The sequence below is a fragment of the Dama dama genome, chromosome 8 (genome assembly GCF_033118175.1).
Source record: "Dama dama isolate Ldn47 chromosome 8, ASM3311817v1, whole genome shotgun sequence".
NCBI lineage: Eukaryota > Metazoa > Chordata > Mammalia > Artiodactyla > Cervidae > Dama > Dama dama.
In genome coordinates this window covers 53,832,752-53,856,546 of record NC_083688.1, presented here as the reverse complement: position 1 = coordinate 53,856,546, position 23,795 = coordinate 53,832,752, and the positions used below count along the sequence as shown (strand labels likewise).

The 23,795-nt window shown below is 41.2% G+C and overlaps 1 protein-coding gene across 3 annotated transcripts in view; it reads left to right on the top strand.

Moving 5' to 3' along the window:
* MYO1B (myosin IB) overlaps positions 1 to 23,795 on the top strand; it is a 190,419-nt gene that overhangs the window by 95,623 nt on the left and 71,001 nt on the right. For all 3 annotated transcript variants that reach the window (XM_061149115.1, XM_061149117.1, XM_061149116.1), the window contains 3 exons: positions 775 to 869; positions 15,413 to 15,517; positions 19,419 to 19,465. In XM_061149115.1, coding sequence (XP_061005098.1) covers positions 775 to 869; positions 15,413 to 15,517; positions 19,419 to 19,465 — 247 coding nt within the window. The remainder of the gene's footprint in view (positions 1 to 774; positions 870 to 15,412; positions 15,518 to 19,418; positions 19,466 to 23,795) is intronic.

Here is a 23,795-nt window from a genome sequence, read left to right as displayed (position 1 = left end):
CTTCTCCGATTCTTCACGTTAGGTAGACTCAAAATAAATGAATTAGAAGAGGAGCTTTACCTATTTTAAGACAGCATCATATTGTCAAAATTATTTTTCAGTTAGCTAGAGGGACTCAAATTTACCTTGTTAGTTGATTTTGAGGAAGGGAAGGTCGACATGAGAGCTTACTTGATAGAGGGCCCTTTGTCATCATGGAGCCCAAGACTGGACAAGAACCACGGCAAACCTATAGGACCACCTGCCACTGTGGATCTTATAGTTTTTACCATCATGTTGGTGAAGGTGGTAGTTCTGTTTTCAGTTTTGTGATGGTAGTATCAGCTATTTAGTATTTGGTAACATTTTCTAATGTTTGAAAAACTTTTTTCTCAGTGTTTTGAAACTCCAGTGTATCATCCTGAAAATAGCAACATTATCCAGTTGTGGACATGTGATGTAAATTTTTTTCTTGGTTCTCTTAGTTGCCTGGATTCTAATAAAGTAAGCTGTAAATATAGCATCTGAGTTAAATAAAGCATATCTTTATCGTGTACAGTATATCAATACCATTTTAGTTAGTAGGGAATGCATAGGAGAAGATAACTTGGGCCACAAAGAATAAATAACTTTATTTATTTACTTGAAGAATTTGAAGAACAACAATGTGGTGTTTCTGCTTTCTATCTGAAACATATCAGTGGCCCTTCAGGAGCCTGTTATATCTGGTAAACGAATAATAATGAGCTGAATTGTAAGGACTTTTTTTTTTTTTTTTCCCATTATCCCCTACAGCTTTGCCCTGTCAGATGAAGCATACAGATCCCTAAGAGATCAAGATAAAGATCAGTGTATTCTGATTACTGGGGAAAGCGGAGCAGGAAAAACAGGTAAGGTCACCACCAGACAAGTTACTTTCTCCTCTAAGAAGGTGAACCATGGACAGGATGATGTCAGCAAAGTGGGCTCATTAGCATGAAGCTTACAGAGCTTCTTTGTGGGAAGGCAGAGTTGTTAGGATCCTGGAATGTTTTCCAGGAAGAGCTTGGCCTCATCTCTCACGTGAAGGAACGGGCACCTATCAAAAGGGGCTCCAGCCAATGCGGGAGTCAACTCCCGGCTTCTAGACCCCTAGTACAGCCCCTGAGTGCTTCAGGGTCTTTGAGCTTCCCTCCAAGACACCAAAAGGTGTGAAGTCTTACCTCTTCCCTAAGGAATAATTATTTGAGTTTAGAGAGACCGCAACCAGAAGCCTACCTCTGCTTAAATGTGAGGGAAGGCCCCAAGAAATGCTGGATTTCACTCCAGAGAAGGCTTCCTCTGGGTCTTCCCTGGTGCCCCAGTGGCTAAGACTCTAAGCTTCCAATGCAGGAGGCCCAGGTTTGCTCCCTGGTCAGGGAACTTGATCCCACATGCCATAACTAAAGATCCCGTATGGCGCAACTAAGACCCAGTGCAGCCAAATAAAAAATTATAATAGTAAATATTAAAAAACTGTTTGAAAAAAGAGAAGTCTTCCTCTGAAGCCTGAAGAATTTAGATTTCTGTATGTATTTTTAGACAGGCTGGTAACCTACCCATAAAACAACCCCTCAAATGGAGGGATTATGCTTTGTTTCTCGTGCTTTTAATAAAAACTATTTGTGTGATTGATGGTTTTGAGTGAGAATGTGCTTTTACAGGTGGTGCCCAGCTACCTGGAAAAGGTTCAGAAGAGCTGTGCTGTCTGAGTCAAACTTGGACAGGTTAGGACTGCTTTTGTCAGTGGGTTTTTGATTGAACTGATGAGTCCATGAAAGAGGAGGATGATATTTTCATAACTGTTTCATCTCTAAGATGTTCTTCTTTTATAGATAAGACTCTTTTAATTAGTAATTTTTACTTGTTTGCCAGAGTGGGATTTAAATGTTTCCACTTTGCTTGGCTAATTAGCTATCAGATTAATAACTTTGATTTCCTGATGATCAAAAGAAGAAAATCCCCTGTGGATGTTTCAGTCATCTGACTGCATCCATCCTGTTCATCAGCCCTTAGTTAGATCTGTGCCTTGAAATATCTATTTCTGTTTCCCCTGACCTGCCCTGAAGTATCTATTTCTACTCCACTTTCATGAGGAGTGCCTCTTCCCTATTCCGTAGAGTAGCTGAAGAAAGAACGATTAGATCAGTGTGTCCGGCTCCCTTCCTGGAGCCTTTGAACACACAGTGCACTCATTTCCTTTGGCTGTGCAGGTTCTAGGCTCTGGGTGGACAGAAATGGAGGGGGAAAGTCCAGCATGTGAGAATCTAAGGTAACAGAGAGCGTAGTCTCATATAGACCATCTATTGTAGGGTCCTCCCAGGGACAGCAGAATCTGATAGAAGGCTCACCATTCTGTGCGGTGGCCTGTGGACTTTGTCACAGAGGTTTAGCTAACAAAGTTCTTCCTTACCCAGAGATGAATTCTTCCTCTATGTATTCCTCTTTACTCAGTAGTCTGGAACCTTACCAAATAAGTCTACTTGCTCTTCTGGAGGACAATTGCTTAATTATTTGAAGTCATCTATATTATCAATTAAAAGAGAGTCACAGTGAGTCTCAGATTATGTAGTTGCCTCCTAAACTGTGTACTCCAGTCAGTTCCTCTTGCCTGGTCTTCCAGCTTACACATCCAGTACCTGCTTGTCATGTCTAAGTGAGTCTCTAAGAGACATCTCAGACTAAGCATGCCCCAGACTGAACTCTTGATTTTACCCACCTACCCAAACTTCCTGATCTCAATAAATGGGACCACCTGTCAACCTAGTTTCTCAAGCTAGAGATGTAAGAGTCACCCTTGATATTTTCTTTTCCTGTATCTTCCACATGAATTCCATTTTCTATCAGCCCTACCTCTAAAATATATCTCATGCCAAGCTCTTTCTTCCTTTTCTTTGTGTCCACCTGGAGACTCTAGTTAGAGCAAGCCACTGATCCTTTTTTCCTTTGAGGACTGTTTGTAGCAATATCTAACAGGTCTCTTTCCCCCTTATGCTAGCCTGCAGAATGACACCAGAATGATCTGTAAAACCGAAAACTGGACCAAAGCCTTGGCCTGTTTAATTTTTTTTTTTTTGAGTTACCTTCTTTTGTGTCTATGTGGTGAGAACTTTTAAGATCTACTCTCTTAGCAACTTGTAAGAATACAATACAGTGTTAACTCTAGACCCTATACTGTACATTAGATTTGTAGCACTTCCTCTCATAACTGAAATTGTGTACCTTTTGACCACATGTCTTCATTTTCCCCTTCTCCCCCAAACCAGCAATCTACTCTTTGATTCTATGAGATTCCATGTATAAGCAAGATCACACAGTATTTGTCTTTCTCTGTCTGACTTCAGTGAGTATAATGCCTTCACAGTTCATCCATGTTGTCACAAGGGGCAGGATTTCCTTCCTTGTTTTTTAGCTGAACAATATTCAATTGTATATATACAACACATTTTCTTTATTCATTCATCCATAGACAGACACTTACTTTGTTTCCATGTCTTGACTATTGTAAATAATGCTTCAAGGAACATAGGAGTGCAGATATCTCTTCAACCTAGTAATTTTATTTACTTTGGATATATACCCAGAAGTGATTTTGCTGAATCATATGGTAGTTCTGTATTTTTAAATGTTTTAGGAACCTCCATGCTGTTTTCCATAGTGGTTGTACCAATTTACATTCCCACCAATAGTGGCACAAGGATTCCATTTTCTCCACATCCTCCCCAGCACTTATGTTTTGTGTGTGTGTGTTTGTTTTATATATATATATATATATTAACCATTCTGATAGGTGTGAGGTTTCAGCCATTCTGATACCTCATTGTGGTTTTGATTTGAATTTCTCTGGTGATTCATGGTGTTGAGCATCTTTTCATATACCTGTTGGCCCTCTGTATGTCTTCTTTGGAAAAATGCCTATTCAGGTCTTCTACTCCCATTTTAATCAGATTATTTGGGTTTTTGAGGGAGTGAGTTGTATGAACCGTTTATGTATTTTGGATATTAACCCCTCACTGGTTGTATTATTTACAGATATTTTCTCCTGTTTAGTGGGTTGCCTTCCGTTTTGTTAATCATTTCTTTTGCTGTGCGGAAACTTTTCAGTCTGAGGTAATCCCATTTGTGTATTTTTGCTCATGTTGTTTGTGCTTTGCGTGTCATATCCAAAAAAATCATTGCCAAGACCAGTGTTTAGTAAGAGTTTTCTTCTTTGTTTCCTTTTAGAAGTTTCACAGTTTCAGGTCTTGCACTTAAGTTTTCAATTCCAGTTTGAGTTAATTTTTGTGAGTGGTAATTAAGTTTTGTCAGTTTCATTCTCCTGCATGTCACATGCTTTTTCCCGATCTGTTGAGATGATCATATGATCTTAACCTTTTATTCTATTCAGATGTGATACATGTATCAACTGTGATGTATTATGTTTATTGATTTGCATATGTTGGATCATCCTTGTGTTCCAAGGACAAAGCCCACTTGATCATTGTGTATGAACCTGTTGAATTCAGTTTGCTAGTATTTTACTGAAAATTTGACATTTATATTCATCAAGGATATTGACCTGTAGTTTTATTTTCTTGTAGTGTCCTTGTCTGGCTTTGGTATCAGGGTAATGTTGGCCTGTTAAAATGAGTTTGGAAGTGTTTCCTCTTCTTTGTTTTACACGAGTTTGAAACAGTTCTGGTGTTTTTATTTTGGGGTTTTTGATCACTCTCCCTAATGATAATTGGTCTCTTCAGATTTTCTAGTCATGATTCTAGAGACTTATCCATTTCTTCTAGGTTGTCTAATTTGTTGGCATATGACTGTCTGGAGTAGTCTCTCATGATCCTTTATTTTTGTGGTATCTGTTGATACCTCTTTCATTTATAATTTTATTTACTTGAACTCTTTTTTTCCTTGGTTAGTCTAGATAAAGGTTTGCCAATTTGGCTTATTTTTTTTTGAAGAATGAACTCAATTTTCTGTTGCCTTCCTGTTCTCTATTTCATTTATTTATGCTCTAATCTTTATTGTTTCCTTAAAAAACTGTATCTTCTGCTAAGGTTAGGCTTAGTTCTTACTTTTCTGCTTTTTTGAGGTGTAATATTAGGTTGTTTATTTGAGATATTTCTTTATTCTTGATGTATGCATTTATAGCTATAAAATCTCCTCTTGGAACTACTTTTGCTGCATCTCATCAGTTTTGGTGTATTATTTTTCCATTTTTGTTGCCTCAAGGTATTTTTTTTTAATATAAAGTTTCATTGCATGAAATGGTTTCTGTTGTGCTAAAATATAAGCCTGACCCAGAAGATTCTGCTTGACCTAGCCCCTACCTGCTTCTGTACCTTCCCTTCATGTTTCCCCCACCCCAATGGCAGCTCATGTTACTATTCATTAAAGGGTTTGCTTTTTGCTGTGTGTTTTCAGTATATATTGTAGATAGTCATTATATTGAGTTTCCCACCCCCTTTTAGATCATTTGTTTGAACTCTGGGTATGGACTCTTACCTCTTTTCACTCAGAAATTTGTGAAATCTTTCACTATTTAGGATTCCCTCTTTCCAGTAAGAACTTTAGGAGGATATTGATATCTTGGGAGAAAGTTTTTGCTCTTTCACTGCCACTAACCATTCTTTCTTGTGAAACAGAATTTAATTCTTAAAAGCAGTACCACTTCTTGTTTGTTTCCAGGTTGACCAGTGAAAGTGGTGATAAGGCCAGTTAAAAACTGCGTCCTTTGACAGAGTCATTTGTGTTGGTGATGTCTCGTGTCACCTATCCCCACCCCAGTCCTTTTGATGGTATCTACCAGCCTATTCATTTCACACTTGCTTCCTTTTTTAAGGCATGAAGGAGGAAGAGATGAAAATATTCCTGTCTATTAATTTTCTTTTAGATTTTTACTCATTCTTCATCATGTTTTTATAATTTTTTGAGTATCTGATTATTTCAGTTTGTTCCCAAGTGAGTCATCAGAAGTGGGTTGTGGTCCCTGATTTGATTGGCGTGGGCCAGTTCTTCATCTCCTCTGGAACATATGTCCCCTCATGAGCTATGTTAGTATATGGCCTCCTCCTTCTCAGAGAGTCGTAAACCACCTGCTTCCTCCTGGTGCAGAATTCTGTTTCCTGGTTGGGCTTGTGTCCCTTCCTTATTGAGAGACGGAGTGGAGGTTGCTGCTAATGTTTCGTGTGGTGGGCATTCATTCTTTCTGTGCAAAGCAGAAACACCTTATTCCTCTAGTGGAAATCTAGTGGCACATCGAGTTCATTCTTCTTTTCTATGTTTTTCTCTTCTCTTGATATTTTTCTACTTGATAACTTGTCCTCTTGGTTTCAGTGTCCCATTCACTGCTTGAAATCCTATCGTCTTCCCTGGATTTAGTCCTTCTGGCACCCCCTTAGCCTCTCATAAGCTGAAGAATGGACAACTGCTTCACAGGGTCATTGCCGCCTCCTCTCGTGGGAAGCTTTGTTTACAAGTGCTTCTTCCCGCGGGAGGTTGGAGGAGGGTACCACCTTTAGTCATATTGTCAAACCTTCCACTGGGAAGGACCAGCTTCTTCACTCGCCCAGACTGTTGCTGATCAATACCAGGAGAAATCAAAGAAGACATAGAAAAGTTCCCAGCTTACCGTTTTAGTTTCAACAGACAAAGTACCAGATTGCTACAAAAACTTATCTCAAAGTCTATTCTCATGTGTAGACAGACCAATAGCTGTTCATGGACCGATCAGCTTTTGAGTAGTGCTGGTCCTTGAACCATACTTTGAGTAGCGCTGTCCAAAAGTCACTTGGAACATTTGGGTTGTTTTTGAGCTACTGGGCTTCCTCGGTCTCGTGAGTCTTCGCTTATCCATCACACTGAACTCCTGGTGCTGGGTGGTGGGCACTATTCCTAAGATCTCTGTTTGTAAAGATCCACTCAGCTGTACTCTTTGGTGACTGCTTAGCCCTTCCTTTCATTTATAGATTCCAAAAGCATCTCCTGCCTCTCCATCTCCATAGAGACAGTTAGTGTTTTACTTACTTATTCCCATCTTTATCTACTTTTATTTCCTTTTGAAAGTACTGACACAGAAATTGTTTCAAATTGCATTAAGGTTTTGATTGTCATTAGGTTATAGTTTTGAGTAAAGAGACTGTGTTGTTTAATGTCTCTGTTTCATGGAGGTTACTTACAGGAAAGTGAAATGATGGAAAATAATACAGGGATTATAGCACGGTGTCTGAGGCTTTTCTAGAGGGGGATTAATCTCAGTTTTGTGGGGAAGAGCAATGCCAGGCCATTTTTTGAATGTCACGTTATCTTATTCACCAACATTTTTTGAGTACATGTATTATTAGCATTTTTGTATCAGCTAATGAATGAAAGAAGAAGAGAGCTAACATTTATTGAGGGCCTGGAATGTGCTCTGTACTTACACAGTGTCTCTTTTCAGTGAGAGTTTTTACTTAATAGTACATACAGAACCACCATGTAGTATCAGAGGGCTCATTTTATAAGAAGTAATTAACTTAATGAGGTTGTAAACCTCTCTTGGCAGATGATGATGTTATTGGTCTTAAACATTGGAGACACTCGTACACTGCAGGGTCGTATAGTGAGAGCTCTCAGGGAGAGGTGTAAACTCTTTGAATCCTTTGGGGTCCTATTTAATTCATTACTGTGCTAAATAAAAAATTCATCATGCCTCATAAAAGTGCCCAACTATTTCTAGGCAGTGAACTCACAATTCACCGTCATGAATACAAATAGCTTGTGGAGAGCCATTCAAGCACTGATGGGGGCAGGGAGGCAGAACATGAGGGAACCATCATAACTGCATCTTTGCAAGGACATCAGAGTAAACTGTGGGCCTGAGAAGATTATCCTGACATAAGAAAGCTTTATAAATTATTTGGCTTCTAATTTTACAATTCCATCAGTTTCTAGGAACTCTGCAGCCATCTGCTACAAGAGTTGTGAAGCCTGCCCTGCTCGTTAAGACCCTTGGTTCTGAACCCCGAATGACCTTGCACTGCTTTATATCTGTGATAGTTTTTTGACTTGGTCAGCAACAGAGATGTGACTGACTTTTTGCAGCCTAAACATCCATGAGCGTTTTACAATGCTGAATATCTCCACATGGACGCAGAAGAGCTAAGCCAGCTCAAGGCCAAAATGCCGTGAGCTTCATTTTCATTCTTCCTCATGTGAGCGAGGTCTTTCATGACTCACGTGTTTTACATGAATTATCAGAGATTTTGTGGCCAACTTTCAGAGGCAAAGCAACTTCTTTTTAATTGTGTTTCAATAAAAGCATTTCCAGTCATGATTCCTCTCGGAGCAGAGGCAGTATTTCTCATTGCAAGACCCTTGATTTTGATTGGGGCAGTTCACAGCTGCCTGTCTGGTCAGTTTGGATGTGCTGCAGCTGGGTTATTTTGTAGCACTGCAGACCCAGGGCTACTAAAAAGGGTGTTCTTCTATGTTTCAGAGTCCTTGTTTCATTGTATACAAACATGGCTTGCTTGATTTAGGCAGTCATACTCTTTGGGTCGCTGAACCACCAGACATGTGTAAGTTCAGTCCCTAGAAAACCTTGGGTGCTTTAACCAAGGAAATAGAGAGGTGTGTAAGTAGGTAAATATATCAGTATTGGGTGTATAAGTGTATGGCTATCTCTATGCTATGTGACATGTGTAACATGGTTTATATGATGTGTATGTGACATACGATAATACTTACATTGGATTCCTTAAGATGTTACGGGAAAAAAACCAAATGAATTTTTTGGCCAACCTAGATATCTGTTAATGCATGCATGGGTACTTGTTAACTCCTGGATAGATTTATTAGTTCTGAAAAAAAAGATCCTTAGAATAAGCCTTGCTTATGTTCATACCTTTCTTCCCTGACACTGATTGAATCCATGCGAAGCCTGCTCCATTACATGTATGGGTCTTCCCTTGTAGTTCAGTTCAGTTCAGTTACTCAGTTGTGTCCGACTCTTTCTGACCCTTGAACCACAGCACGCCAGGCCTCTATGTCCATCACCAACTCCCAGAGTCCACCCGAACCCATGTCCATTGAGTCGGTGATGCCATCCAACCACCTCATCCTCTGTTGTCTCCTTCTCCTCCTGCCCTCAATCTTTCCTAGCGTCAGGGTCTTTTCAAATGAGTCAGCTCTTCACATCAGGTGGCCAAAGTATTGGAGTTTCAGCTTCAGCATCAGTCCTTCCAATGAACACCTAGGACTGATCTTCTTTAGGATGGACTGGTGGGATCTCCTTGCAGTCCAAGGGACTCTCAAGAGTCTTCTCCAACACCACAGTTCAAAAGCATCAATTTTTCGGTGCTCTACTTTCTTTATAGTCCAACTCTCACATCCATACATGACTACTGGAAAAACCACAGCCTTGACTAGACGGATCTTTGTTAACAAAGCAAATGTCTCTGCTTTTTAATATGCTGTCTAGGTTGGTCATAACTTTCCTTCCAAGGCATAAGCGTCTTTTAATTTCATGACTGCAGTCACCATCTGCAGTGATTTTGGAGCCCCCAAAAATAAAGTCAGCCACTGTTTCCACTGTTTCCCCACCTATTTGCTATGAAGTGATGGGACCGGATGCCATGATCTTAGTTTTCTGAATGTTGAGCTTTAAGCCAACCTTTTCACTCTCCTCTTTCACTTTCATCAAGAGGCTCTTTAGTTCTTCTTCACTTTCTGCCATAAGGGTGGTGTCATCTGCATATCTGAGGTTACTGATACTTCTCCTGGCAATCTTGATTCCAGCTTATGCTTCATCCAGCCTGGCATTTCGCATGATGTACTCTGCACTTAAGTTAAATAAGCAGGGTGACAATATACAGCCTTGACGTACTCCTTTTCCTATTTGGAACCAGTCCGTTGGCCCATGTCCATTTCTAACTGTTGCTTCCTGACCTGCATACAGGTTTCTCAAGAGGCAGGTCAGGTGGTCTGCTATTCTCATGTCTTTCAGAATTTTCCACAGTTTATTGTGATCCACACAGTCAGAGGCTTTGGCATAGTCAATAAAGCAGAAATAGATGTTTTTCTGGAACTCTCTTGCTTTTTCGATGATCCAGTTCAGAAATTTGATTTCTGGTTCTTCTACTTTTTCTAAAACCAGCGAATGTCTGGAAGTTCACGGTTCACATATTGCTGAAGCCTGGCTTGGAGAATTTTGAGCATTACTTCACTAGCGTGTGAGAGGAGTGCAATTGTACGGTAGTTTGAGCATTCTTTGGCATTGCCTTTCTTTGGGATTGGATTGTAGATCAGTTGGTAAAAGAATCTACCTGCAATTCAGGAGACCCAGGTTCAATTCCTGGTTCGGGAAGATCCTCTGGAGAAGGAAATGGCCACCCACTCCAGTATTCTTGCCTGGAGAATCCCATGGACAGAGGAGCCTTGCAGTCTACAGTCCATGGGGTCACAAGAGTCGGACACGATTTAGCAACTAAACCACCAGCACCACCAGTATTCTTGCCTGAAGAATCCCATGGACAGAGGAGCCTCATAGGCTATAGTACATGGAGTCGCAAAGAGTTGGACGTGACTGAGTGACTAATACTATAATGAGATTCCCATCCTTTTGTCCTTGTGGTTGCAAATCTCACAGTTTTCTGTTTCTCAAGCACCTATTGCTATTTTGCAATGTTTTCTTACATAAAAATATCATTATGCATGAATTTATATGATGACATAGTGGGCTTCCCAGGTGGCTCAGTGGTGTAGAATCTGCCTGCTGTTACAGCAGCCGCAGGAGACACGCGTGTGATCCCTGGGTCGGAAAGAGCCTCTGGGGGAGGAAATGGCCAGCCCACTCTCAAATCCATAGGATTTGCCGAGGAAATCCTGTGGACAGAGGAGCCTGGCAGGCAGCAGTCCATGGGGTTGCAAACGAGTTGGACATGACTTAGTGGCTGAACAACATGATTACGTATTATGTAATTCTACAGTGACATACAATAGATATTATTCACAACACGGTGCAAGGTGTCAGAGTATACAGTGTTGAATTAGTCATCATTATTACCTTAACAAGTAAGAATTTCTAGAATCATAAGCTGTCTCCTATAACCCCTTGCCATTCTTTGTAGAAATGAATTCTGATCTAGATATTTTGATCTAGAAATGTTTTATTATAGGCCATTTGTCCATTAGTGTGCATTGTCTGGATAGCCTTTGATGTTCTGCTGTTCTCTGGTGAGAAGATATTTTGACGTCAAAGACTTCATATTTTATTTCTCTGACTCAATGCATTTTAAAATTTAAGTTATATTCAAATGTGTATGTGTACATAAATCTACACTTGTAAAGTATCTGTGAGTTAGAGAACATGATGAACTAGAATCAGTTGTACGCAATGCTGTTATGTTTTGCCAATTTTAAATGTCAGTGCTCTTATATCTAGATCAGCAGTGCTTTTCAGAGCTATGAGTACACATTAAGAATACCTTTTTTTTTTGTCCTAAATAGAACCCTTTTATATTTTTACAGCAAACGTGGAAGACATTGTCACTGAGAGTGTGATTAGTGGATTAATGCATTCATTTTACTCAAAAGTATTGTCTTGGAAAAGGCTTGCTCTTATGTTGTGGTTGCCAAGGTCATGCTTAGTGGGTTCCTGTGGAAGTGAACATGATTCAAAAATTGGGCTTTGTAGTATGGAGGAGGATGATAATCTAATTCTTGATTCTTCTCAGAAATGTAATATTTTTCATTGGTAGAGGTGATTATATAAAGTTTTGATTTAGATAAATATCTAAACATTTGAATAAAGATCCAAATTTATTTGAACTTTAGCACAGAAGAGCCAAAGAAAATGAAGCAGAAAGTCTCATGAGATAACTATTATTTCTTGTTTCCAGCATGGTGAAATATAATGAAAACAGTCCTCTAAACTACCTTGGACCTTGCAACTTGTCCTTACAGGTTTACTTATTTTCTCTAAAGTAGTCGACTATCTTGTGAACTACTTGAGTTAAAGATCAAGTATTATGTCGGGAAAAAAAAAAAAAAAATAAGAGTTGTCTCCTTTAGATAGTTAAGAATCTGAACATAAAAACTTGTTAACAACTTAGAAGGATCTTTGAAGTATATTAAAAAATTATAGTTGAATTACTTAAAAATAGATTTTAAAATTAATAAAACTGATTCCTAATTTCAATTTAAGTTAACCTCATCTTGATATCTCAGTAGATATTGTGGGTTTACCTACAGTTTTAACAGCCATATGATGTCAGTCCAATCCAAATCCCAAAAAAATCTGCTACTGGTGCCATTTTAAAATAGATTTGACCCCGAGAGAATTTGATACTATTTCGTTCAGGCCATTAAAAGGTCTCTGGGAGGTCAAATCAATCCTCTGAGCTACCAAAGAGTTCTCATTCTTGGTTGATCTCCCTTCCTCCCTCTGTTCCCATTCACATCTGCACACACACGTGCATGCACGCACACACACACAGCAGTTTGTCCCTGGTGCCCATCCTGGACTGGAATAGGATTTCCAAAGAACTGGATGTAGCCATGTATCTGAGGTTTGAGGTTTGGCTGCAGTGAGATTCATAGTCACTGAAGTAAGCAAAATAGCCTGGCCTGGACTTTTAATATTTCTTGTTAGTTTACCTAAAAGAAAACCTACCTTTCCATCTGAAATATTTATGTATATACATGTGTGTATGTGTGTGTGTTTACCACTACCTGGAGCAGTTCTTTTGCCTGTAAATGCTTCCATTCTTCTAGTAGTATAATGAGTAGAAGGGCCGGAAATTCAAGTCAGGAAGAGTATAGGTAATACATGTGAGAGTGTAGGCGGGGATGGGGAGCAAAGAATGCTGCTGAGAACGCAGGATGATGAGAAAGCAAGCCTGGAGGTGAGTGGTTTCAGAGGCCACACCATAGGGTTGGAATGCGTGGGCGATTCAGGAGACTTGGCCCACAGTTGGGAGACCAGATAGCACAAGATGTCAGGAGTTTGCTGGGAGGGCTGTCTCACCTGACTTTGAAAGCCAGGGATCCTAGAAACAAAGTATTTCAAAGAGACAGAAGAAGAGTTCCAGCGTGGACCGTACAGGGAAATGTAGCACCCAGCAGTGAAGTGAGAGGTAATAATATGAGCTTTTGTCCATGACTGAGGCCAGGTCACCCTGATGGAGCAGCAAAAGCGTGTCCATGCGGTTCGCTTGCCTTTACATAGTTACACCCTGAGCACAAGGGGAAGTGTGGTTCAGGAACTAGACGTGACGGAGGGTGTGTTAAGGGGCAGTGCCCTCTGGAAGGAGGGTGTTGCAGAAATGCAAGACTGACATTTCTCAGTTACAGTCTTTAAGAGGAGACAGCAGAAATCGGCCATCACAGACCACCAGAGAACCTATCTGGACTCGTTCTCATTACCCAGAAAGCAAATTGGAGGCAGCGTTAACTCCAGCCATTGAAGAAATACCCTGCCCCCCACCACCGTCCTAAGGGCTCCAGTGAGATCGGCTGCGTCCTCAGCACTGCTTCCTAGCACCTCCTGCTAGTACTCCCTCGAGGACTCTGTGGGACCTGCGTGGATTCCTGGCGCCCTGTGGCTCCTGCTACTAGTTGATGCTTTGGGTTTGTGTGTAGGCCCTGAAGCACGTGTTGGGCAATGCACCCAAGGTCGTATTCCAGTCATTCATTTCTTCACATGTAGATGTGGGAAATGGGCTGGAAGTTACCTGTAGATGTCCTCATGAGAAAGGGCAGCATTGAGATTGATCCCCTTACACCCATAGGTAGGGGTCCTGCCACTCACACCTATGGAAGGCTCTCCTGCCCTCCAACAGTGGCACCAGAGCAAAGAACTTGCAAGAAAGTAATATTTGGGGAGATTGCTTTTTCTTCTTGACTGCCCGAATGTGGGTCCTTGTGTTATTTTGCTGACATTTACTGGTTGAGTGTTTACTACATCCTGATTATAGAATATTAGAACTGGGGCAGTTCGAAAGATTGGATAGCAAATAAGTTTGGGAAATGGTGCGTTCTTGACCTTTTTCCGGACTTCTACAATGCACATGCTCCTCTAAGAAGCCATGTAATAAGGAAACCTGTTTTACTTAACCTAACTCACTGTGGCCTCAAATTCGTTTGACTTTGGACTTCATTTTCCCTTAATGTCTATTACCATTCCTTGGAACAATATTAAAAGGATTGGTTTTTTGGAAGTAGATGCTGAGAAGAGACATGTACTGATTGGGGAAGGATAAAACCAGATTTGGCCCACCTTACCAGTTTCAGCTGGGCTTCCCATGTGGCTCATTGGGAAAGAATCTGCCTGCCATTGTAGGAGATGCAGATGTGGGTTTGATCCCTGAATTGGGAAGATCCTCTAGAGGAGGAAATGGCAACCCATTCCAGTATTCTTGCCTGGAGAATTCCATGGACAGAGGAGCCTGGGTGGGCTACAGTCTATGGGGTCACAAAGAGTGGGACACAGCTGAGCCCTCATGCAAAGCAAAAGCACCAGTTTGAGCAAAGAGTTCTTTGCGTGCCTCTGGTGGCCTGCGTCTTTTAGCAGGGAACTTTCTACTAGTGAGGTCTATGAAAATAACTAAAAGCTTCCCTGGAAGGTCTGTATTTCTTGTATTCAAATCCTTAAGATTAGCTGCTTAGTTTTTTAATTGATTTGAAGAGTAATTAATCTGATTGTAAGTAGGCCAGTTTGATTTAGAAAGTATTTTTGAAGAGAGGCAATTATTTTAAACTTTAAAAATACATTTGGTAGAGACACCCAGGTTATCAAGTTCATTTTGACTTGAATCACCTGTATATTATATAGTAATTGTATGTAGAATTAATTTTAAAAATTGCTTTTTAAAAATTAATTTTTTATTGAGGTATACTTGATTTACAATGTGTTTCAGGAATATAGCAAAGTGATTTAGTTATATGTATATATTTATATACACAATTCTTTTAAAGATTTTTTTCTCATATAGGTTATTATAAAATATTGAATATAGGTCCCCGTGCTATACAGTAGGTCCTTGTTGTTTATCTGTTTTATTCATACTAGTGTGAATTATGATTTTTTTCTGGATATATGCCCAGGAATGGAATTGCTGGATTATATGTGGTAGCTCTATTTTTAGTTTTTTAAGAAACAGTTGCTTTAAGAAGATAGTCCTGAGATCTTGTTGGCTATGTTTACTCAGCCAGTTTTTTAGCAACCCAGTGATAACCTTTAAGCACAGTTCCTGTTATATCTAAATCACTGATATATCTGAATAGAAAGCATGAATATTTTAAAAGGTTTCCAAAACATTCTTTGCTCCCAGGAAGTGCAGGCTTTTGAGAACACTATTAGTGCATATTCTCCCCTAGATCTCTTCACCCCAAAATTTAAAAAAAAATTTTATCTGCTTAATTTATTAATATGGCTTGTTTTCATCCACAGAGGCCAGCAAGCTTGTTATGTCCTATGTGGCAGCTGTTTGTGGAAAAGGAGCAGAAGTTAATCAAGTCAAAGAACAGCTTTTACAGTCCAACCCAGTTCTGGAAGGTAGGATTTTGGGTGTTTATTGGTTCAGTGTGACTTGAACAGTAAATCCAGTTTTCGGGGCACTTCGGGCACCTGGAGGTAGCCTAGGAGGGCAGAGGGAAGAGGAGAGTCAGGCCCAGACCTGCCGAGCAAGGTAGCATGCCATAGGAACTCGGGGCTGCATGAACTTGAAGGAGGGAACACTTTCCTTGACTAAAGGAGCTCTCCTACTTGCAGCCACTTTTTTCCCCTCTCAGTTTTTGTTTGAATTACTTAAATTTTGCTTAATAATAATCAATTGATATTTGCATTTGACTTGACAGCTGGGAGAAACTTAGTGAAAAAGAATAATGTGAGGGCAGTGCTATTTTATTCAGAATAGCACCCATGGCTGGTGATTTCTGTTGTCAGGGAAACCAAGGCTATGTCAGAGAAACATTTAAGGACCAGTTTCTAAGGGTTACAGAAAGCCTAAACTTGACTTTATTCTCTGTTTGGCCATCTGGGTCAGTCAGCTTGGGCTGCCATAACAAAGTACCACAGACTGGGTGGCTTAAACATCAGAAATCTATTTTCTCACACTTGTGGGGGCTCTAAAGTCTAAGATCACCTGCTGCTAAGGTAGGTGTTCTTCTGAAGCCTCTTGGTTTGTAAGCAGCTGCATCCGGCTGTGTGCTCACATGACCTCTTCTTTGTGTGTATATGTGGGAGGAGCAGGGGGACGATGGGTGGTTGGGGGCTGGCTCATAACCTCATCTGATTACCTCCTAGAGGCCCATCTCCAGATACCATTACATTGGGGGTTAGGGCTTCCAACATGTTGTGGGGAGGGAAGGACATAAACATTTAGTCCATAATACCATCAGGAAACCAAGCCAAAGATAAGTCCCCTTCTGCCGTGGAGGTTGGCATAAACCATCAGCATAAGCCATCCTTACGTTGAAATGAGTAAATCAAAGCCTGTCTCTGTTGATGGAAGGCCCACTGCGTTGTGTATACTGTAAGCATACCTGTATTGTCATTTGACACAGTTGTCAGGATAGAATAGGTTTCTCAGCCAGGGCATGGACAGTTTGAACTGGGTAAGTCTTTGATATGGAAGGCTGTCCTGCGCCTTGTAGGATGTTTAGCAGCATCTCTGATCTCTGCCCCCTGGGTACCAGTCGCACCCCTACCTCTAGTTGTGACCATTGAAAATGTCTCTGGACATTGCCAGCTGTCGTGGGGGTCAAGACAACCCCTGGTCAGAAGTTCTGGTCTCAAAGAGTAGTTTGGTTCAGCCGTTTGTTCAGAGTCATGGAAGGTCAAGATTTAACATGGATTAAAGCAGAGCTCCTTTTGGAGGAAGAACCCCCCCACCCCGCCCCAACCCAGTATGGAGAAGCAGAGCCCTGCCCATTGTCTCTGTTACGCAGGCCGAGTCCCTCCATCCACTGTATTACACCGTATACATCTTTATCCCCTGGATAGTGAAATAAAACTCATGGAAATACTTTGCATATGAGAAACAAAGGCCAAAACATCGTTATTATATGGTCTTTCTTTCCCTTCAGTACCTTAACAAATAAAGATGCTATGATAGAAAACACTGTATCTTCTCCTCATTCCAGTATTTGACTTTTTGTTTATTGTCTTTTGCTTTTAAGTTAGGATGCTATACATGTGTTACGTTTCTGTAGATGCTTATTTTAAGAATGCTGAGATCTAACAGAAGCACTGTGGAATGCTATAGCTTGCATCTGTGATTAGAATTTGACTGTTTATTTGATGGTATTTGAAACGAGGCCTCAGTGCAGGAAATGGGAGAAATGTCCACTGTAGGCATGTATTATATTTTATGGGAATGCTTTACTTTTTAACTGGAGTTGCTACTGTAAATGAACACTTAGCACAATGAACTTAAAAAAACAATTGACGAGTGTGTCTCGAGTGTTCTATAATGGAACACTTGTTTTTGCTTCAGAGGCTTACAATAAAAGACTTTAGTGTTTAGAGCTATGTTTAGTAACATGCAACTCAGATTTGTTTGATGAAAAGATGGTCTATGGCTTGCAAATGGCACCCTGAATAAAGTTTTTTGAAGCAATTCCTTCACTTGCCCTTGACCTTCAAGCCACAATAAACTCTCCTTTATGTGTCAGCATCTTGTGCTAGACTTTGGGGCTGTGCATATTAGTTAATTTGGCATCCCTGCGTGTTCACCCCCACCACAAAGATCTAGCCTATGAAAACACAGAAAAGCTATGGTGTTCAGGATGACTAGGTCAACACTCACCATTAGCAAGGTTACATGTATCAAAGCCCTTTAGCTGATGGTGGACGTGGGATAAGGACGTGAACCTCTTCAGCAAGCATCCTTTTTTGAGTGTTTTTCATGTGCAGGTTTCTTTACTTAATACAGCATCTCGGCTTATTTACTATCAAAAAGAGAATTTGTTGTCAGGGACCATGAAGCCATACCCATTCCAAGTGGAATCTCCGAATCAAAGAACTTGCCTGATGTGACTTTGTAAATTTTGTCTTAACTGGGCAGGAACCAACTATTTTTTTTTTTAACAATCAAAAACATAAAAATACCAGCTAACATGAAACACAGTAGGTTTGGTTACTGAATATCCACAGTGAACTTTCCAAATTTTGATCAGAGGATTGCTTTCAAAATTTGGACCATCTTTTGGCCATTGTTAATCATTGTTAATCATCAGAATAATAAATTCTGATCTTCTTCCCTCTTTAACTTAATGAAGCTGTGAGGGCTTCTGGGGTTTTGATGCCTGGCCTCTCATCTAGAGTCATTTCTATTCGCCACACCATCGCATATCACCTTGCAGTCCCTACTGGCTGCAGTATGGCCCATGGATCCCTCAGGGTAGGGTGGGAGGGTATTGGTAGAAGAGCAGAATTTCATGCCCATCCCTGGATTCAGTGAACTGAAATGTGCACTTGAACAAGATCCTCAGGCGATTGGTTTACACATTAAAGTGTGAGGTATGCTTTTGGGCTTCACAGCATCAAACAGGGATCCCCTCTGCTTCTGTGATTTACATTTATCCCACTTAATCATCTGTTACCAAGGCCCAGATTAATCTGCTCCTATCTTATGCACAAACTTGATGAAACAGTCCTCTTAACCTTTTGACACTGAAAGACCTTTGTCAGACCGGAGTGTTCTGTGCCTGGGGCAGTATAATCCCCGTGGTTCTTCTGTGCTCTCATTGGAAAGGGCGTCCTGTGGAAGATTCTGGCTCCTTGAAGCAGCTAAGCTTGGGACTGACTTGATTTTGCCTTGTGGGCTGTTTTTGTTTTGTTTTTCTGGAAAAACAAACTTAGGTCTGATGGACATAAACTAATGAAACTATGTGGTATTTTTAGTCTATTGGAAATGACGTTAGTTTCCAAATTTCTTACTCTTTCTGTATTTCAGAGTTATATATTTAATCACATTTAAATAGCTTTTATTTCAAAGTTAATTAAACAGTTTACAGTTTCTCATGCTTTTTTCCACCTGGAAACCTCATGAGTTGAGTTTCATAAAACCTTTGGTAATGTTAACTAGTTAAAATAACCTTATTTGTTGTTTATAATGGAAGAAGAACACAGAAGCCCTGCTTGCTAGCCATTCAGTTGACTACTATCAAAACAGTTAAAAGGTGTTGAATTAGACAAGATTGTTTACAGTAGTACTTGGAAAAAAGTTCCACGAATCACAGGGATGACTCTTTCTATGAACTTACAAGAGGACATGGGAGCTTTGGCAGCTTATTAAAACTTGCGTTTAGTTTCTATGGAAATTTTCTGGACAGAAATGTCATTGCTGCTAGTAGCATTTCTAGAAATTTATAGCTGTCATGTATTTGTTTTAGTTTTTGGCTTGAAATTATTTTTCTGTCGCTTGACCACACATCTGTTTCTTTCCTACCAGCATTTGGAAATGCCAAGACTGTAAGGAATGACAACTCCTCTAGATTTGTAAGTATTTGTATAAGCATAAGTGTTAACACTAATATTTAGCTCATGTGTGTTTAAACAACCAGTAGATGTTTAATATTTCTTAATACCCACATTTTAAAAAATAAGAAGCACTGTATTGAGACAGGCTAAAAGTTCTATAAGGACTATTTTCATGCTTTCTGGAATTTTCCTTTCAAATTCTTCTTGGAGTGACAGGCTGTTTTTTTCCCCATGTTTTCTTATCATCTATCAGAAAACTCTATGAGCAATTAAAATTGGGTTGTTTAGAATCTTTACTAGTGTTGAGTTTTGATATTCAGAAAGCGTAATTAAGACTCAGAAATTAAGTAGAAAGGAGGATAGACTAGGTATCAAGTTTGTTTACAACTCTTACCCTTTCTTCAGTGGGGCCAGAAAGGTTGGACATGTATTCTAAAACCTTGTAGAGGTAAAAATCAGTTAGTGTAGCAACCAGTAGGGGATGAGTGGAATACCGAACAGTGATGACCGAAGCTGACTGAATCCTTTCCAGTCTCATCTCCATGTCTCTCCAGCGTGCACCCTGCACATCAGCCCCTGGGATCTCTCCAGCTGGGCTGCCTTCTCTCCCAACGCTGGACACACGCACTGCCTGGAGACAGCTGGGGGAAATAGGATAGTTGCATTTTGAAATTGATGGCTTTTTCCCTATAGTTTAGTTCTATGAATTTGATAAAGCTGTGTTCTCATATCCATTGCTTGGGACCATTATTGATGATCTTCTGTGCCTCCCTGCCAGACATTCTTCCTGCACCCCATACCTCCTCCCCAGCCCCCCACCCCTAGCTTCCTTTAGTCCCCTTTTACTTTTTTCTTGTTAGAGTTATCCCGTGCTTAAGGCACGAGAATGACCTCAGGTGGGGATAGTTTTGATAGCTTGGAAAGTGGAAGACTAAGTTTCCTAATTCCAAGGCAGTGAAATTTTTCCATTGGATTACCCCCTTAAGTTGTTAAAACTGATTTGAGCCGTGCCTTTTACTGTTGTGGTAACTTGGCTAATCTCATTACATAAATAGAACTAGACACAAAGTGTGGGCGGATAGGAGTAATTCCAAAGATCAAGCTTCTATATAGGTTAGAGATTTTATTTTTGCTGTTGGCAAATGTACATACATTTAAAAAATTTGCAAATATATTTAGTCTATAGGCCATAAAAATTCAGAAAAGTATATTGCTTAAAGAGTCATTAGTACTTAGAGATATTGGAAAATCTAGCAAAAGGCTCAGCAAGTGATTTAGCTTGTTGAATAACTTCAGAGAAATCCTATCATAACACGGGTATTAGGATATGAGATTAATACTTGATTAATTGAAGCTAAATCATTTCATGCCCAGTTTTTAGTAATTTCTCTGCTTTGTGGCCTGTGACTTTGACCAGTAATATACTCAAGTCTGTATTATAATACTATAGTAGGACTCTTATATGTTTAAAATTACTGCTGTATATATAACAGGGGTTTATGAATCCAGGGAAATTACCTTTCCTCCAAATATGCTTGACTGATTGTCCTGGATTAAATTTCTTGATCTCTTTGCTGAGAAATCTGGTAGACCCTTCATCTCACTGTAGCGGACAGTGTGGACCAGTGTTCCCATGATATATCTCATAGTGACCCCCACCCCAGCACTCACTTTAATTTGACATATTGAGCTTCTGTTAAGACTCAGTGTTTTTTTTTTTCTTGGAGGGGTTAGTTTAAGGCTTTGAAAATCACTTCTTGATTGAAGAACTTTGGAAGGGGATTTTGTTGAGCATCTGCTGTGTACCCCGAGGTGAATAAGGCTCTGGAGAGCATGGGAGAGAGTGTTATAGGGTCAGGAAGATCTCATCACCACGCCTCTCATTTGGTAAGAATAGAAACACACACATAGTTTATTCATTTGTTTGAAAACTCTGTTGTTTTTTTTTTAAACGTAGTTAAGCTTAGGTCTCCCTGCATGTCATCTTGCAGCTTGCCGTCCCTTGCCCACTAGCAGCCTGAGTGATCTTTGCAAACTGCCGTCCCCTGCCAGTGACAGCCTCTGCAGTCCCCTCGCACCTGGAATACAGCCTGGGCTCCCTCAGCCCTCCTAGGGCGAGCTAGGCTGCCCAGCCAACCCTTACCAGGCCCCTCAGGCCTCAGCCGCACAGCCCTTTGTGACTGTCAGGCATGTCCGAGTGATTCCTGGCCTTAGGCCTTTCTGTTGCTGGTCCTTTTGGCCAATGTGCTCCGTCCCCAGATCTGTGTATGACTGGCATCTCGTATGGTGTAGGTCTTATCTCAGATGTCACTTCCATGATGCCTTTGGTAGGCATCTCTGTGACTTCACCCTTTTTTCATTTTTGAAGGCATTCATCAGGCTCTGGGGTTAACTTTGCTCTTTCCCCATTTCCATCCTCATTGGCCCTGGAGGGTAGGAGCCGAGGAAGTGAGCTCCTCAGCCTCTTGTTCACTAAAGTGGCCCCAGGAGCGTGAGTGAGCTGGTGCCACAGTGGACTCTGGAAACATTTATCTGTTGATGAATGGATACCTATTTTGAAGAAGCTTAAAGGCTAGTCAGGAAAATGGACATGTCTGAAAATAATTACAACACAGAAACTAGTAAGTTTCCCATGAAAAGTACAGATGAAGTGTTAGGGAAGACTCAAGAAGCTGGAGGAGTCCGGGGCAGGGACAGTCCTGAGTGGGTCCACAGGATTTAAAGAAGCCAAATTCGAGTGGTGAGCCCAAGGAGCTGGCACTATAGCATGAGGAACTGAAGGGAGAAGCCAGTGTGGACCTGCATTTGCCAGAGTTCATGGCCAGGCCAGAGGTTCTGTGAATGGAGCCGTGGAGCAGAGCACTGGGAAGATGGGCCTGGGCCCCAGCTGGAGGGCCTGGAGAAGCAGGGTCGGGGGCTCGGACTTGGTTGTGTAGTCTGCGGGAAGCCCCTGGTTGTTTGTGAGCGGTCTGGTGACAGGATCAGAACCGCGCCTTGGGGACGCCATCAGCATGGCGTCAGCTGGGTTCTCAGTGCTGTCCTGGAGTTGAGCCCTGGTCAGTTTCCATTTCCCTTCTCCACGGGGTTTACTCACTTCAAACCTCCTGTTCTTTATTCTCAGCTGATGGTCTCATGCCTGCCACACAGAAATCGTCTTCCAGGCTCACAGACCCACTCAGCCCCACTCCTTGACACCTCGCAGTCCCCGTGTCAGCTCACACATGCTCCTGTCTCTCGCTCGTCTCTCCTGCTAGAAGCTCTGTCTCCTCCTCTGCCCAGGGAGCACCTGCCATCAAAGGCATCTTGTCTCATCTGGTCAACCGCTGACTCTTGTGAAGTTACTCTTTCTCCCTCCTTGATACCTGCTTTGGCTCTGGGGTCCCCATGTCTCCTACAGAGCACTGCTCTTGGTTGCCTGGATCTCAGCCTGGACTTTGGAATTCTTGACCCCAGTCTTCTTTACCTTCTACTTCCCACTGCAGCCTGTCATCGTGACTCCCTTCGTAGCTCTCAACTCCGTTCAGTCTCCTCCTTTGCTACTCTAGCTACAAACTACCATTTCTCCCCACATGCTGTCACTTCTGCCAGTTAGATCCTTTGCAGTCCATTCTACACAGCCAGAATGATCTTAGAAAGAGGCGAGTCTGATCACGGCATCCTTGTTGAGGAACCTTGAATGACGAGACTTTTGTGCCAGGAGGAAATGTTGGTGTCATGATGTTCTGGCTTCCCTTGCTATCCTCATGGGTGCCAGTCCTTAAGCCTGCTCCTCGCTGACCCCCAGGCTCCTGCCTGCCTGACCTCCCCTGGCACTTCATCTCTGAGTCGGGGCAGATCTCCGACACCGTCCCCTGTCCCCTGTTCTTTGTGTACGGCACCATGACCCACTGTAGGATCCAGCCCTGCACATGGTTATGTCCTGTTTATGTCCCAGTTCCCCCAAGGCTGTAAGTTCCTTGAGGGCAGGAGCTATGCCTTGCTTTCCCTTGAGTCTACGTTAGTATCTAGGAGATGCTTGATAGACATTTTTATAATGAGTAAGTGAAGACTTAGGCCAGATGACCCATGACAATGAAGAAAAAGGCAGGGGAGCATTCACGATCTAATAAAAAGTCACAAATTGCATCATTGATTGTGTGCCATGTGATCGTGTTTCTCCTCCTTTACCATTATTTTGAAAAATAGAATTAATTCTCTGGGAGAATTATTTATAAACCATAGATCTGACTAAGGTAGAACATGAAACAAAACCAGACTACTTATTAGATCAACACACGCTTTTCCAAACAAAAGTCAGCCGTCAGGGTTATTCTGATATGTTTGTTACTCTTTCACCAGATGATTTAAG